At 44.4% G+C, this 12,766-nt stretch overlaps 2 protein-coding genes across 2 annotated transcripts; both read left to right on the top strand.

Annotated features, from left to right (window-relative positions):
• The first annotated feature begins 3,431 nt into the window (after positions 1–3,431).
• Positions 3,432–5,012, top strand: LOC136488106 (formin-like protein 20). The gene is made up of 3 exons (XM_066485139.1): positions 3,432–3,831; positions 4,074–4,360; positions 4,452–5,012. Exons 1-3 carry the CDS (start codon positions 3,432–3,434, stop codon positions 5,010–5,012), a joined length of 1,248 nt encoding a protein of 415 aa, XP_066341236.1.
• Positions 5,013–5,201: 189 nt separating this feature from the next.
• Positions 5,202–6,215, top strand: LOC136488105 (uncharacterized). The gene has a single exon (XM_066485137.1). The coding sequence runs from the start codon at positions 5,202–5,204 to the stop codon at positions 6,213–6,215; it is 1,014 nt and encodes a 337-aa protein (XP_066341234.1).
• Positions 6,216–12,766: the final 6,551 nt, after the last annotated feature.

Here is a 12,766-nt window from a genome sequence, read left to right as displayed (position 1 = left end):
GGGGGGACTGCCACACACAAACAGAAGATCTCCTCGATGATGAACTGCCACAGGAAACTGAAGAAAAGAACAGGGGCCAAACAACTTACGTGGAACCGAGGGGAAGCCTACACAGGAAACAAATTCTGCTGGACCGAGGAGGAGCACGAGATCCACTGCAGCTATGTCCTCGGCCCGCGTGCAAGATCCGCCGCCGTTGCCTCCCGGCACCAGCCGCCGCCGCCTTGGCCCGTGTTACCGCCTTCCGCCGATGCGCCAGATCCGCCACCACCACGTCCTCGGTTGATGCCGCCGCCTGACCATCCGAGAGGGCCCTAGGTGAGGAGAGAGGATCGTGCGAGGTGAGAAGAAGGCGCCTGGATGGGGGGCACGAAGAGAGGCGCAGGGGAGGAGAAGGTTTTGTGCGGTGGAGGGAAGAACTCGGTGGCAGAGGTTCTTCAGCGTGCCTTTGGCGCGGCAATTTGGGGAGAGGTACGAGAGGGAGAAGAGAGAGCAGGCGGCGATGATTTGGGAACTGGGATTCGGGTTGGGCTAAAATTTGCAACCGGGCTGGATTGAGGTGGGACCATTTTTTACCGACAGACAGTATGACGATACAAGTACTTTCAGCGACGGACAAAGGAACGGTGAATATAAATACATATACCAACAGATTGTGAATCGATAAACATAGAATTAACGACATACGGTCTATGAGTTATCTTTAGCGACTGATCATCCATCGATAAATATAATTTTTAGCGTCAGATGTCTGACGGTGATACGGTGTTGTGGTGTAGTGTGGCAGGATTAGATTTGGGCTGAATGTAATGCTTATTTTGGAGCCCGACATAGCCCAATGTTCATTTGTTTTTTCTTTTTCTATAGAAGGCCCAATCTCCTCAGGGCTGGGCTAAAATCATGAGTTGGGCTAATGTGGGACCATTTTTTAGCGACAGACCACATGACAATATAAGCAGTTTTAGTGACAGACCGCGTGACGATAAATATACCTATCTATAGCAACAGATAGTGAGTTTTTAAATGAGGAATTAGCCACAAATCGTCTGTGAGTTATCTTTAGCATCAGATCATCCATCGATAAATATAATTTTTAGCGTCGGATATCTGACGGTGATGCGGTGTTGTGGTGTAGTGTATGTTTTAATACATTAATATGTTTTAAATACGCTTGTACACAATATATTTTTCTGATATGCATAGATATGTGTTTCTTAAATGTACCGTAGGTAATTGACCCAATCATTTGGCTTGAAGAGACACTCTCAAATTTTGGGGTTGAGGGAGTGGATGTTGATAGCTTTGATGTAGATAATGGTTGATTGGTCCAATGTCGAATTGGCTTTTCCATTGCCGCTAGGAAGGGTACAAGTGTTGTACAAATCTCAGAGATGGGAAGAAAGGCACCTGAGAAGTCTATTGCACAAAAATATGCTGTCATTGCATGTTTGAATAAGTTTACGAATATTGGGTACACCCTGCCTACACTATCCTCCTTGATGATACAAGCAATAGATGCGGCCACGTATCATGATGTTATAGGCTTCTGTGCAAGGATTGCTCGAACCAACCGAAATGATATGGTAAAGTCGAAGTCAAACTCAGCTTATTTCTAGATTTGTTTTTTATTGAAAAGCTTTGTTCTCATATCCATTTTTTCTGCCAACACTTATAGGTTGAGGTATGACTTGACCAATGCAGGTTGTAGCTTTGAAGCCATTCCAAACCAGAAAATGTATGTATTGGGTTTTGATTGGAAATATGCCGATGAATGGCCAACACTCACTATGAAAGGATTTCAAGAAAAGCTGGTTATGACTAAGAGGGGATCATCTGACCCACCGACTTCTCGACCACCGCTTTCCGTCGTTAGTAGACCCTATGCTCGTACTACTGAAGCAAGGGAGAGTGCACTACTTAATGTGTTGCTCTACGTCAATGATATGTGTGGATACAAAATCGGTGACCTACACTTCACCGAGTATATAATATGACGTAGTCAAACTTGGCGGTGATCTACTTGCGCTTGCATGAACTTTGGTGTGTAATTGAACATCTAGTTAGCTACTTTGTATTGACTTGGTTTAAATTATTATGATTTGTATGAACTTGATGAATGAGGATGATCATTGTAATATATAAGCTCTTATTTCATTAGTTTCATTCTTATTTATGGACGACGTATAATAGTATAGCATATAACATATAATGCGTGTACGAAAACTATTTGAAACAAAAACAAATTGAATGGAAAGAAACTGTAAAAGAAAAGAAAAAAAACGAAAAAAAGTGATATTCTGGAGGTGCCGCCCTCAGGTGTCGGACTGGAGGCCCCTTTAGTCCCGGTTGATATAAGTAACTGGGACTAAATAAGGGCCCCCATTCAATCCCGGTTGTGAGGCCCGGGACTAAAGGGGGATTTGCAATCCCGGTTGAGAAACCGGGACTATAGGGGGTTTCCCAACCGGGACTGCTACCCATATGTGCACTAGTGTTTGCTGAAGTTGTCCGTTCAGTCCCCCAGCTAAGAAGATTGGATCTAAATCAATTCCTAGTTCTGTTCATCCTCTAGCCGTTCGCTCAGGCTCCATACCTTATCTGAATTCCAATCGTGCTGGTCGATCATCTTTCCCTTTTCCTGAGAGGAGATCTGTTTTCCGCCGTCTCAATTACCCCAACAATTACCAGGAAAAATACTTGGATCATCAGGCTGTTAATCTCCCAAACCTCTCTTCTAAGCATAAAGTTAGCCGTGTTCTACGCTAGGTTCCTAAACCAGCGCGCCTTAATGGCACAGCGGACAAGAGGGCGGCCTCCACGTCACATTTGAATTCAATTTCCTGCAGCCCTCTTCCGGCTACGACAGCCTAGTCAGTATCCGTCCCTACGGCCCAACCCATCTGCTCTCGATGTCTACTCTCGGGTCATTTGGGGAAAGACTGTACAAGCCCGGTAAGATGTCTCAGCTGCGCCAATTATGGACATAAATCAGTTGCCTGCCTTTCCAAGGCCCACCCCAAGCGCATTTATCGGGCCAAAATTATGGAAGGTGGAGGGTCGCACGGTGCCTGCTCTTAGGTCAGTCTCAATGGGGATGTCATGGGAGTGTCATGCACATTAATTAGGGTGACACATCAGTATGGGAACACTTTTTGCATGAAATGGTGAGGAGAGAGAACAAGTTCGTTTCATGGCCACGACACTCGCCAGCTCTGTTTCCAAGCTCTCGGTAACCCCACGACACCCGCATTGAGAGGGGAGAGTTTCATCCCACCGATCCCGTGCTCCAGGCGCGAAGATCCAATCCTTCCCGCCCCATTCCCCGCCGCACGCGCGATTCCTCCCGCCTCGTGCGCAATTTCTTCTTCCTCCTTCCCTGCGCGCGCCTTCTTCTCCTTCCCCATCCCGCCCTGGCCGCTAGATTCAGCGCCATGGATGTTGGCCGTAGCTCTGGGCGGCGAGACAAAGGAGGGAAAGGGCGCGGAGGCAGCCGCCTTGGAATGAAGACGGTGTTCTCTCCTACGCTGCCAACCCCTCTGGCTTCTTCTCCGCTAGCCCCTGCTTTGTTGTCTTCATCCCCACCGCAAGTAGCAGGAGTGCCGTCGGCCGCTGCGCCACCACCGTCCGCCCCAGCGCCGCCACCGGGTCCGCCAGCACCGTCCGCCCTAGAGCCGCCACTAGGTCGAGCACCGACATCTGCCCCTGCTGCGCCTTCTTCCTTCCATGGTGTGCCTTCTTCCAAGCCGTGGCCACTGCAAGGAGCAGGATGGGGAGCCATGCCCCCAAATTTTCCATCTCAACATGGAAACCAGCAAGCCCCAGATCCACGATAATCAGTTGATTTCGATGTGTAGAGATGTATAGATTTATGCCTGCAATTAGTATTTTTTGTTTTGATGAATATGCCTGCAATTAGTTGATTTCAGTGTGTAGAGATGTATAGATTGATGCCTGCAATTAGTATTTTTTGTTTTGATGAATATGCCTGCAATTAGTTGATTTCAGTGTGTAGAGATATATAGATTGATGCCTGCAATTAGTATTTCTGGTTTTTTAATTGTGTGAAAACTTCAGGGTCTATCCACCTGGTGGTTTTCTAAATTTCCTTCAACAACCACACTATCCGCCGCACCCACACATGCCAGGAGAAAATTTTCATTTTGTTGGTCAGACTATGAACTTGAACCCAATATCTCCACCACCACCACCAAGTGCCTATGGAATAATAACACCACAAGCTGTGAAACAAGGCACTTCAACAAACGAGACGGTGAATATTGACATTGAGGAAGGAGAGAATAGTGAGGCAAATAGGGCAGTAAAGAAAAGATATTGGACTCATGACGAAGAAACGAGGCTAGTAACTGATCAGTTTTTTATTTTCCTTTTTGTAGGCCAGTGTTTGGTACAATACTTGATTTGTTCATATTTTTTTATTTCGTATTTTGTAGGCCAGTGCTTGGTTGAATGTTTCAAAAGACCCAGTTAGGGGTAATGACAAGAAATTTGATACATTTTGGAAGGAAATCACTGAGAAGTTTAACAGGAAAGGGAATGGGAAGCGTAGAAGGGAAATAAACCAATTGAAGGTTCACTGGTCACGCCTGAAGTCATCGATCACTGATTTCAATGACGCTTGGACTAAGGTAACTCAAATGCATACAAGCGGATACTCCGACGACATGCTAGAGGAAGAGGCATATAAGATATATGAAAGCAGGTTTGGAAAGCGTTTTTTGTTGGTGCATTGGTGGAAGATATTAAAAGAGGAGCCCAAATGGTGTGCACAGTTTGAGGAAAAAGAGAAAGACAAGACTAAGATAGTTGATGTTCCAGAAGAACAGTCATGTCCCATTGGTAGAGAAGTAGCAAAGGCTGTGCGTAGTGAAAAGCGCAAGAAGGATAATGTTATGGAAGGAATTGTCATCCTTGGGAACAATATTGAGAAAATTATCAAGGTGCAGCAAGATCAGAAGGTGGAGTGCATTAGGTGTGAAAACTGCTGCATATGAACCTATATATACACACCTCAACCTTCTCTCTTTTGCTCACACGAAGGCCTTCTCTCTTTCACATTCTTTTGCCATCGAGTTGTACTCATTCTAGTGCACAGCTTTGAGGTAACTTATGCATCTTTGAACTCTCTGTGCCGTCTCTTTTCCTCGCCTCTTGTATTCACTATTTTTTTCTCTTCTGCAAAGATGTCTGAGGAAAATGACAACCCTGATGGAAGTCAACATCCTCTGTACTCGTTGGATGAGTTCCTTGTTAAGGGTCAGATCATAGATGATGTTCTCAATGAAGCCACGGTGGTCGTACAATACACCATCGAATGTCTACAAGAGGCTTCTGACCATCGATTCCGTCCGAGGAAGCACATTAAGAGGCCACAAGAGGAAGCACATCAAAAACTAGTTAATGATTATTTCTCAGAAAATCCTCTTTATCCTTCAAATATTTTTCGCCGAAGATTTCGTATGTCTAGGCCACTTTTTCTACGCATCGTTGAGGCCTTAGGCCAATGGTCCGATTATTTTACTCAAAGGGTTGATGCTGTTAATCGGCAAGGGCTCAGTCCACTACAGAAGTGTACTATAGCTATTCGCCAATTGGATACTGGCAGTTCTACAGATGAACTAGATGAATACTTGAAGATAGGAGAGACTACCGCAATGGAGGCGATGAAGAATTTTGTCAAAGGGGTTAGAGATGTATTTGGTGAGAGATATCTGAGGCGCCCCACTATGGAAGATACTGAACGTCTACTCAAACTTGGTGAGAGACGAGGTTTTCCTGGTATGTTCGGCAGCATTGACTGCATGCATTGGCAATGGGAAAGATGCCCAAATGCATGGAAGGGTCAGTTCACTCGTGGTGATCAGAAAGTGCCGACGCTGATTCTTGAGGCTGTGGCATCACGTGATCTTTGGATTTGGCATGCATTCTTTGGAGTAGTGGGTTCTAACAATGATATTAATGTTTTGAACCAATCTACTGTATTTATCAATGAGCTAAAAGGACAAGCTCCTAGAGTCCAGTACATGGTAAATGGGAATCAATACAACACTTGCTATTTTCTTGCTGATGGAATATACCCTGAATGGGCAGTATTCGTTAAGTCAATACGACTCCCTATCACTGAGAAGGAGAAGTTGTATGCACAGGAACAAGAAGGGGCAAGAAAGGATATCGAGAGAGCCTTTGGTGTATTGTAGCGTCGATTTTGTATCTTAAAATGACCAGCTCGTCTATATGACCGAGGTGTACTCCGTGATGTTGTGCTAGCTTGCATCGTACTTCACAATATGATAGTTGAATATGGAAGGAAAAGGACATTATTGAAGAAAATCTAGATCTAAATGTGCCTCCTAGTTCATCAACCGTTCAAGAACTGGAATTCTCTCCTGATCAGAATGTTCCGTTAGAGAGAGTTTTAGAAAAAGATACTTCTATTCGAGATCAATCGGCTCATCGCCGACTTAAGAATGATTTGGTGAAACATATTTGGAATAAGTTTGGTGGTCGTGCACATATATCTGGTACTTGTGACTATCTTTTGCATTATTGGTTATCTACTGTAGTTAGTTATCTACCTTAAGAATTAACTGCACTGATCTGTATTAACTGAACTATTTTTTTGTTTCTGCAGGATGAAAGCAAGGCTGAAGGTTATCTGAAAGCAAGGCTGACAGCTATCTGATACTGCACTACTGAAGGCTATCTGATCCTACACTATTGAAGATTATCTGTCTTGTGAGAAGAACCAGTGAGAGGCCGTGTGCAAGGCTCTAGGCTATTTGAACTATTTTTTTATCTATCTTAGTTTACTATCTTAGTTCCCGTGAATGCTGAACTGCTCTATGCGAATGCTGAAGGCTACTTGAACTCTGAACAATCATATGCAGTTCCATTTTATCGTACTTCTGTGTGTGGATGGTTACATAATCAATCGATGCATATGATCCCATCATTGTACAGCAATTAAATGCTTTACTTAGTTTTGAAATTGGTGAAATGAAACGATGCATTATGAAAGCTGATTTCATTCATTGTTTCATCCCGCTCAAGCTGATGTGGCGTTTTGAAAATCGTGTAGTGAAACTAAGCATTGAGACTGGCCTTATAAGCCGATCAGCAAGCCTCACACTCCCCCGGGCGCTTTCATTTCCAGTGCTCCCTCCCCCAATCAAGGAACAGTGTCCACTCCCACCTCGGAGAGCACGATGGCGAACTTCGCCATCGATCCTCGCCCCCATGTGCCGGCAGGCTTCTCCCTTGAAGAACCTCCGATGAGGCCGCCGCTGAGGCACGAAGTCTTCGCCACCGGCTGCTACACCCTGAATCATGAAGACTTTGCGATCGTCAAGCTGCAGCCCCCGGTGAACAAAGACGACTTCCATCTGCTCGCCAAAACACTCCGTAAGTTCTTCAGGGAAATCCACCAGACCCCTCTTGTTGATGTTCAGTAATGTGCACTAGGAGATGCCTATGTTAGATTCACTTGCAATCTAGACAGAGAGAAGTTCTTGGGTCCCATTTTCCAGTTTGGTTCTTATAAGATGTCAGTCATAAAGCATGATGAGGCAGAAAATGCTAGAAGCTTTGACCTGGATAGGGAGGCTTGGGTCATGCTAGTAGGTTTTCCTGAGGATTTGCGTAGTGCTCCACTCATAGCTAAAGCTATCTCGACCTTTGGTATCATGGTTCACTGGCATGACATTGGTAATTTGGCTAGAGTGGTTGTCAAAGTCTACCTCAATGATGACGCTAAAATCCCAGATTCTGTTATAGTGAATGCAGGGCTACCAATGAAGGGCAAGTCTTGGACTGTTCTAGTGTTTGTTCTAAAAAAGAAAAGTGTCATTGAATTGCAAGATGAAGAGGGCTTTGTGACTGAAGGCCCACTGCTTCCCATGCCAGCACAAGCTCCTCGCTGGACTGGGCCTGTTCCACCAGCACGCTCGGAGGCCACTCCTGGGGCCTCAAATGTGGGAGGAGGCTCCAACATGCAGGTAGATGGTGAACCTATGGATGGGAATGCCGCAGTTGAGTCAGCCCAGAATGTGGATGAGTCAGGCCTGCCAACTGATGCTGAAGTGGTTCAGAATGTGATGCCAGCACCAATCCAGGTTGAGAAGATGAAACAGACAGAGATCCCTGACAGGTTTCAGATGACCCATGCTCCAGAGTTTGCTGTTGACACTACCCTGCCTGTTCCTATGCCAAAGCTCAAGTCAATAGTGATCAAGGATACCCCTCAGGCTCCAGAAAACTCTTCTGCTGTGAAGAGAAAGCTGTTTGCAAAGGTACTCTCTTTCTTTGTTAGAGTACCCTGTTTCAGTCCTTACTCTTGCCTATCCCTTTGTGACATAGATCCTGATTTACCACTTCCTCACTTTTTCAAGGATCATTCTCTACTTGCTCATCTGATCTGTCTAATGCCCCCATTGATATCTGATCCTGATGCTGAGGGCATTGCTCTTGAGATGCTAGAGGAGAATAGCGAGGACCTGGTGGAGATCCCTCGTCCTGTTGACTTCACCCCACGCAAGAGAAGGGCCAGAAAGATGACTGAGCAGTTTGATGACCAGTTTCTCAGGCATAGCAAGAGAGTTGCTGAGAAGACTGATGGATACAAGTACAAGGCCACAACAGAGGTCCTGTCTCCTGAGCCGCTGGCAATGATCTCTACACCAAAGTCTCCTGCTCCTCACCTAACCAAGGAAGTGGTTGAAGGGATTGCCACTGGATTCCTGAAGATTCATCGTACGGATGTTTCTGATGTCCTGATCAGGATGGACGAAGATTGATGAAGCCTGAAGAATGGTGGTGCCAGACACTCAGTCATGAGAGGGTGTCTTTGTCATCTTTTGTTTAATGTCACCAAACTATCCAGCTTTGCTTGTGTGCAAGCCTAATAATTGTACAAATCTCATGTGATGGCTTGTTTTAAGTTTCAACTCTCATTGCTCTATGAACATCATTTATTTCAGTGTTAAGGTTGTGAGTTATGGCTATATCCTGTGCTTTCATCTGTTAATCTTCCTCACTGTTTATATCTTGATTGTTGTTTTCACAATCTTGTCTGTCTGTTGTCTAGAACTTTAGATTGTAGTATCATTTGCCCTTTTTCCCCTCATGGATAGAGTAAGAAACAATAGAATCCTTGTGTGGAACATCAGAGGTTTGAATTCACAGGAAAAATGGGATGCTCTTAGAGCCAAAATCACGGAAAGTGCCTGTCAAGTCATATGCTTACAAGAAACAAAAAGAGATAGTTTTGATCTTTATTATCTTAAAAAATTTTGCCCAAGACAGTTTGACAGCTTCTTTTTTAGTCCATCTGTTGGTGCTTCTAGTGGGCTAATCACTATCTGGAATTCCAGTATTTTCACTGCTTCTTTGGTCCAATCAAATAGTTACGCAGTCACAGTCAAACTTAGCAGTATTATGGACAATAATTCCTTCCATCTCACAAATGTTTATGGTCCTTCGAATTCCAGTGAGAAATTTACATTTGTTACATGGCTTTTAAATCTTGACACATCCGAATTTGAAGATTGGCTGTTAGCAGGAGATTTTAACATTTACAGGTCCCCTGAGGATAGAAATAAACCAGGAGGAAATTTGGGTGAAATGGATATGTTCAATGACTTAATCACTGATTTAAATTTGGTGGAATTCCCCTTCAGTGGCACAAAATATACATGGAGTAATATGCAAGTGGACCCACTCCTAGTGAAACTTGATTGGGTCTTCTCCTCAGACTCTTGGGGTCTCTCTTTCCCAGCTACATCAGTCCAACCCCTGTCAAGACCCATATCAGATCATGTCCCTTTTGTGATCAATATTGGTACTAAAATTCCCAAAGCTTCTTGCTTCAGATTTGAGAATCACTAGGCTGAGCATAAAGATTTTCTGAAAAGTGGACCTTCACTGGAATAATGCTCCTTATTATGCTAATGCAGCAACATGCCTTTCCCAAAGACTGAAGCAGGTTAGAGTGGGGCTGAAAACCTGGAGCAAATTTTTTTCCAATATCAACAAATTCCTTCATAACAGCAATTGGGTCCAGTTACTTCAGGATGGTCTTGAGGAGCAGAGAAATCTTTCTAATTTAGAAAGGACTCTAAGAAAATTTGTCAAAAGACACATAGCATCCCTTCTGGAACTTAAGAGATCTTTTTGGAAACAGAGAAGTACAGTTCGTTGGGTGAAATTTGGTGATGAAAACACCAATTTCTTTCAGGCTCTAGCAACTCATTGCCATAGAAAGAATTTTATAATCAATCTTGCCACTCCTGAAGGTTTCCAAATAACTGATCATGTGCAGGAAGCAGGGTTACTTCTGGAATCTTACAAGAGTAGACTTGGGGTCAGTGCATTTTATGGTATTTTATACAACCTTTCAGATATGATTGTGCCACAGAATCTTGACATTCTTGATGATGATTTCACTTAGTAGGAAATTTGCCAGGTCATTAAAGCACTTCCTAATTCTCATGCTCCTGGGCCTGATGGTTTCAATGGACTTTTCATCAAAAAGGCTTGGTCCATTATCAAACAGGACTTCACTAGAGTGATCATGGACTTCTGCAGAATTCAAATGGACATAAGTAGCATCAACACTTCTCATATTGCTCTAATTCCAAAAAGGGAGAATCCAGCAACTGTGGATGATTTCAGGCCTATATCCCTTTTAAATTACAGTCTTAAAAGCATTACCAAAATCCTATCCACAAGGTTGCAGACTGTTATGCCTTCCCTTGTTCATGAAAATCAGTATGGCTTCTTAAAGGGGGAGAACCATACAGGATTGCTTGGCTTGGGCTTTTCAATTTCTCCACTTGTGCCATCATTCCAAGAAAGAAATAGTGATTCTCAAAATTGATTTTGAGAAGGCCTTTGATAAAGTTGAGCACCCTTCCATCTTGGAGATTCTGAGACATAAAGGTTTTTCAGATAGGTGGCTGCAATGGATCAATTCCATACTCAGTACTGCCACATCCTCAATTCTTTTAAATGGCATAACAGGGAAGCAATTCAAGTGTAGAAGAGGAGTCAGAAAGGTGATCCCCTTTCACTCTGCTTTTTGTCCTTGCTGCAGACTTCCTTCAAACTATAGTCAACAAAGCCTGGCAGTTAGGAGTCCTAAAACATCCTCTTAGTGAATCCTTTGGTGGTGACTTCCCTCTCATTCAGTATGCAGATGATACATTGGTGATTCTCCCTGCAAATGCCAGAGTGCTTTTTAATTTCAAGGGTCTCCTGAGATCCTTCTCAGATTCTTCAGGGCTATGTCAATTTCAGCAAAACTTACTTGGTGCCCATTAACACCAACCCTGAATTTACTCTACACTTGGCCAACACCTTTGGTTGTAAAGTTTAAACCATGCCCTTCACATACTTGGGCTTGCCTCTGGGGACCACAAGACCCGGCCACCATTCAGGAATTCAGTCCTATCATTTGCAGAATAGAAAGGAGGATTTCAGGTTTCAGCAGAATGCTCAGTTATCAAGGAAGGTTGATACTAGTGAACTCTGTTCTCACATCTCTTCCCACTTTTTATATGTGTAGTCTCCAGCTTCCTCCATAAATCATCAAACAGGTTGACATATATCGAAAGCATTGTCTTTGGAGTGGGGGAGATATCAACAGAAAGGGAACTTGCTTAGCTGCTTGGGAGACAGCATGCAGATCAAAGAAGGAAGGTGGTCTTGGTATAATTGACATTAGAGCTCAGAATTCAGCCCTCTTGATCAAACACCTAGACAGATTCTATAACCATGCAGATATTCCTTGGGTCAAATTAACTTGGAGCAAACTCTGAAGTTCGAAACCTGGAACAAATCAAAGATTCAATTAAACTCTGTTGGGCATAAAAAATTAAAAGTGATATTATCATGGAAGAAACCTAGAAAAAGTAATACTAAAAAATTATTTGTTCTGATAGGCTTAAAAACAATGAGGATCTCGTTGTCCAATGAAAAGCGAAAGTGGACAATGAACACGACCTCAACAACTGACGGCAGCAATGGTCGACGGAATAGCAGCCATGGGCCATGGCTGGTCGATCGTGCGGATTGATCTGCAGCGTCTTCTCGTCGCCTCTCTACCTCAAGTTCTAACGACATGCTGAGCGTGCACTCTGCGTTCACGTCCTGCCTCCCACTCGCGACGCGGCATGCTCGTCCGCCATGCTCGCACCTTGTGAACCCCAGTAGTCTCGGCGCTGCCCGCCCGCCCGCATTGCACACTCGCTCTCTCGCGCGAGGTGGGAGAGACCCGTCTATCGCTATGCCTCGAGCCACTAAGCCTGGCCGACCGGTGCCGGGTGGGGCAGCGCACTGACCCCGTTGCCCATCTGCTGTCTCCGCACAGCGCTGGTTCATGCATTGGATCGCTGGAGCACACGGAAGCAAACACCTTGCCGGCTTGCTTGTGTATTATATACCTTGGAAAAGCCAAAGCGACGGGACTTTTCAGATCCAGCAGTGGAGCCAGTTTTGCTGCTGATCACCTCCTAGTTATAAACGCCATTGAAACACTACGGTCAAGGAATAAGAAAAGGCCAGTCTCCAATCGGCAGCGTGTAGAAAGTACTCAATTGCTGATGCTCAGTGGATGAAAACTAAATGGCTGATGCTTAGTGGAAGAAAACACAAACCTTGCATGCATGCTTAGTGGCCAGGGTGGAGGATGATGGATGGCTAGTGGGGTGTGGATGACGTGGCTTAAGAAGATGCCAGAGAAATAAGCGAGTGG

Source organism: Miscanthus floridulus, chromosome 10, assembly GCF_019320115.1.
Source record: "Miscanthus floridulus cultivar M001 chromosome 10, ASM1932011v1, whole genome shotgun sequence".
In the NCBI taxonomy this organism is placed as follows: Eukaryota; Viridiplantae; Streptophyta; class Magnoliopsida; order Poales; family Poaceae; genus Miscanthus; species Miscanthus floridulus.
The sequence above is the reverse complement of the archived record's forward strand: the minus strand, read 5'-3'. Positions and strand labels throughout refer to the sequence as shown.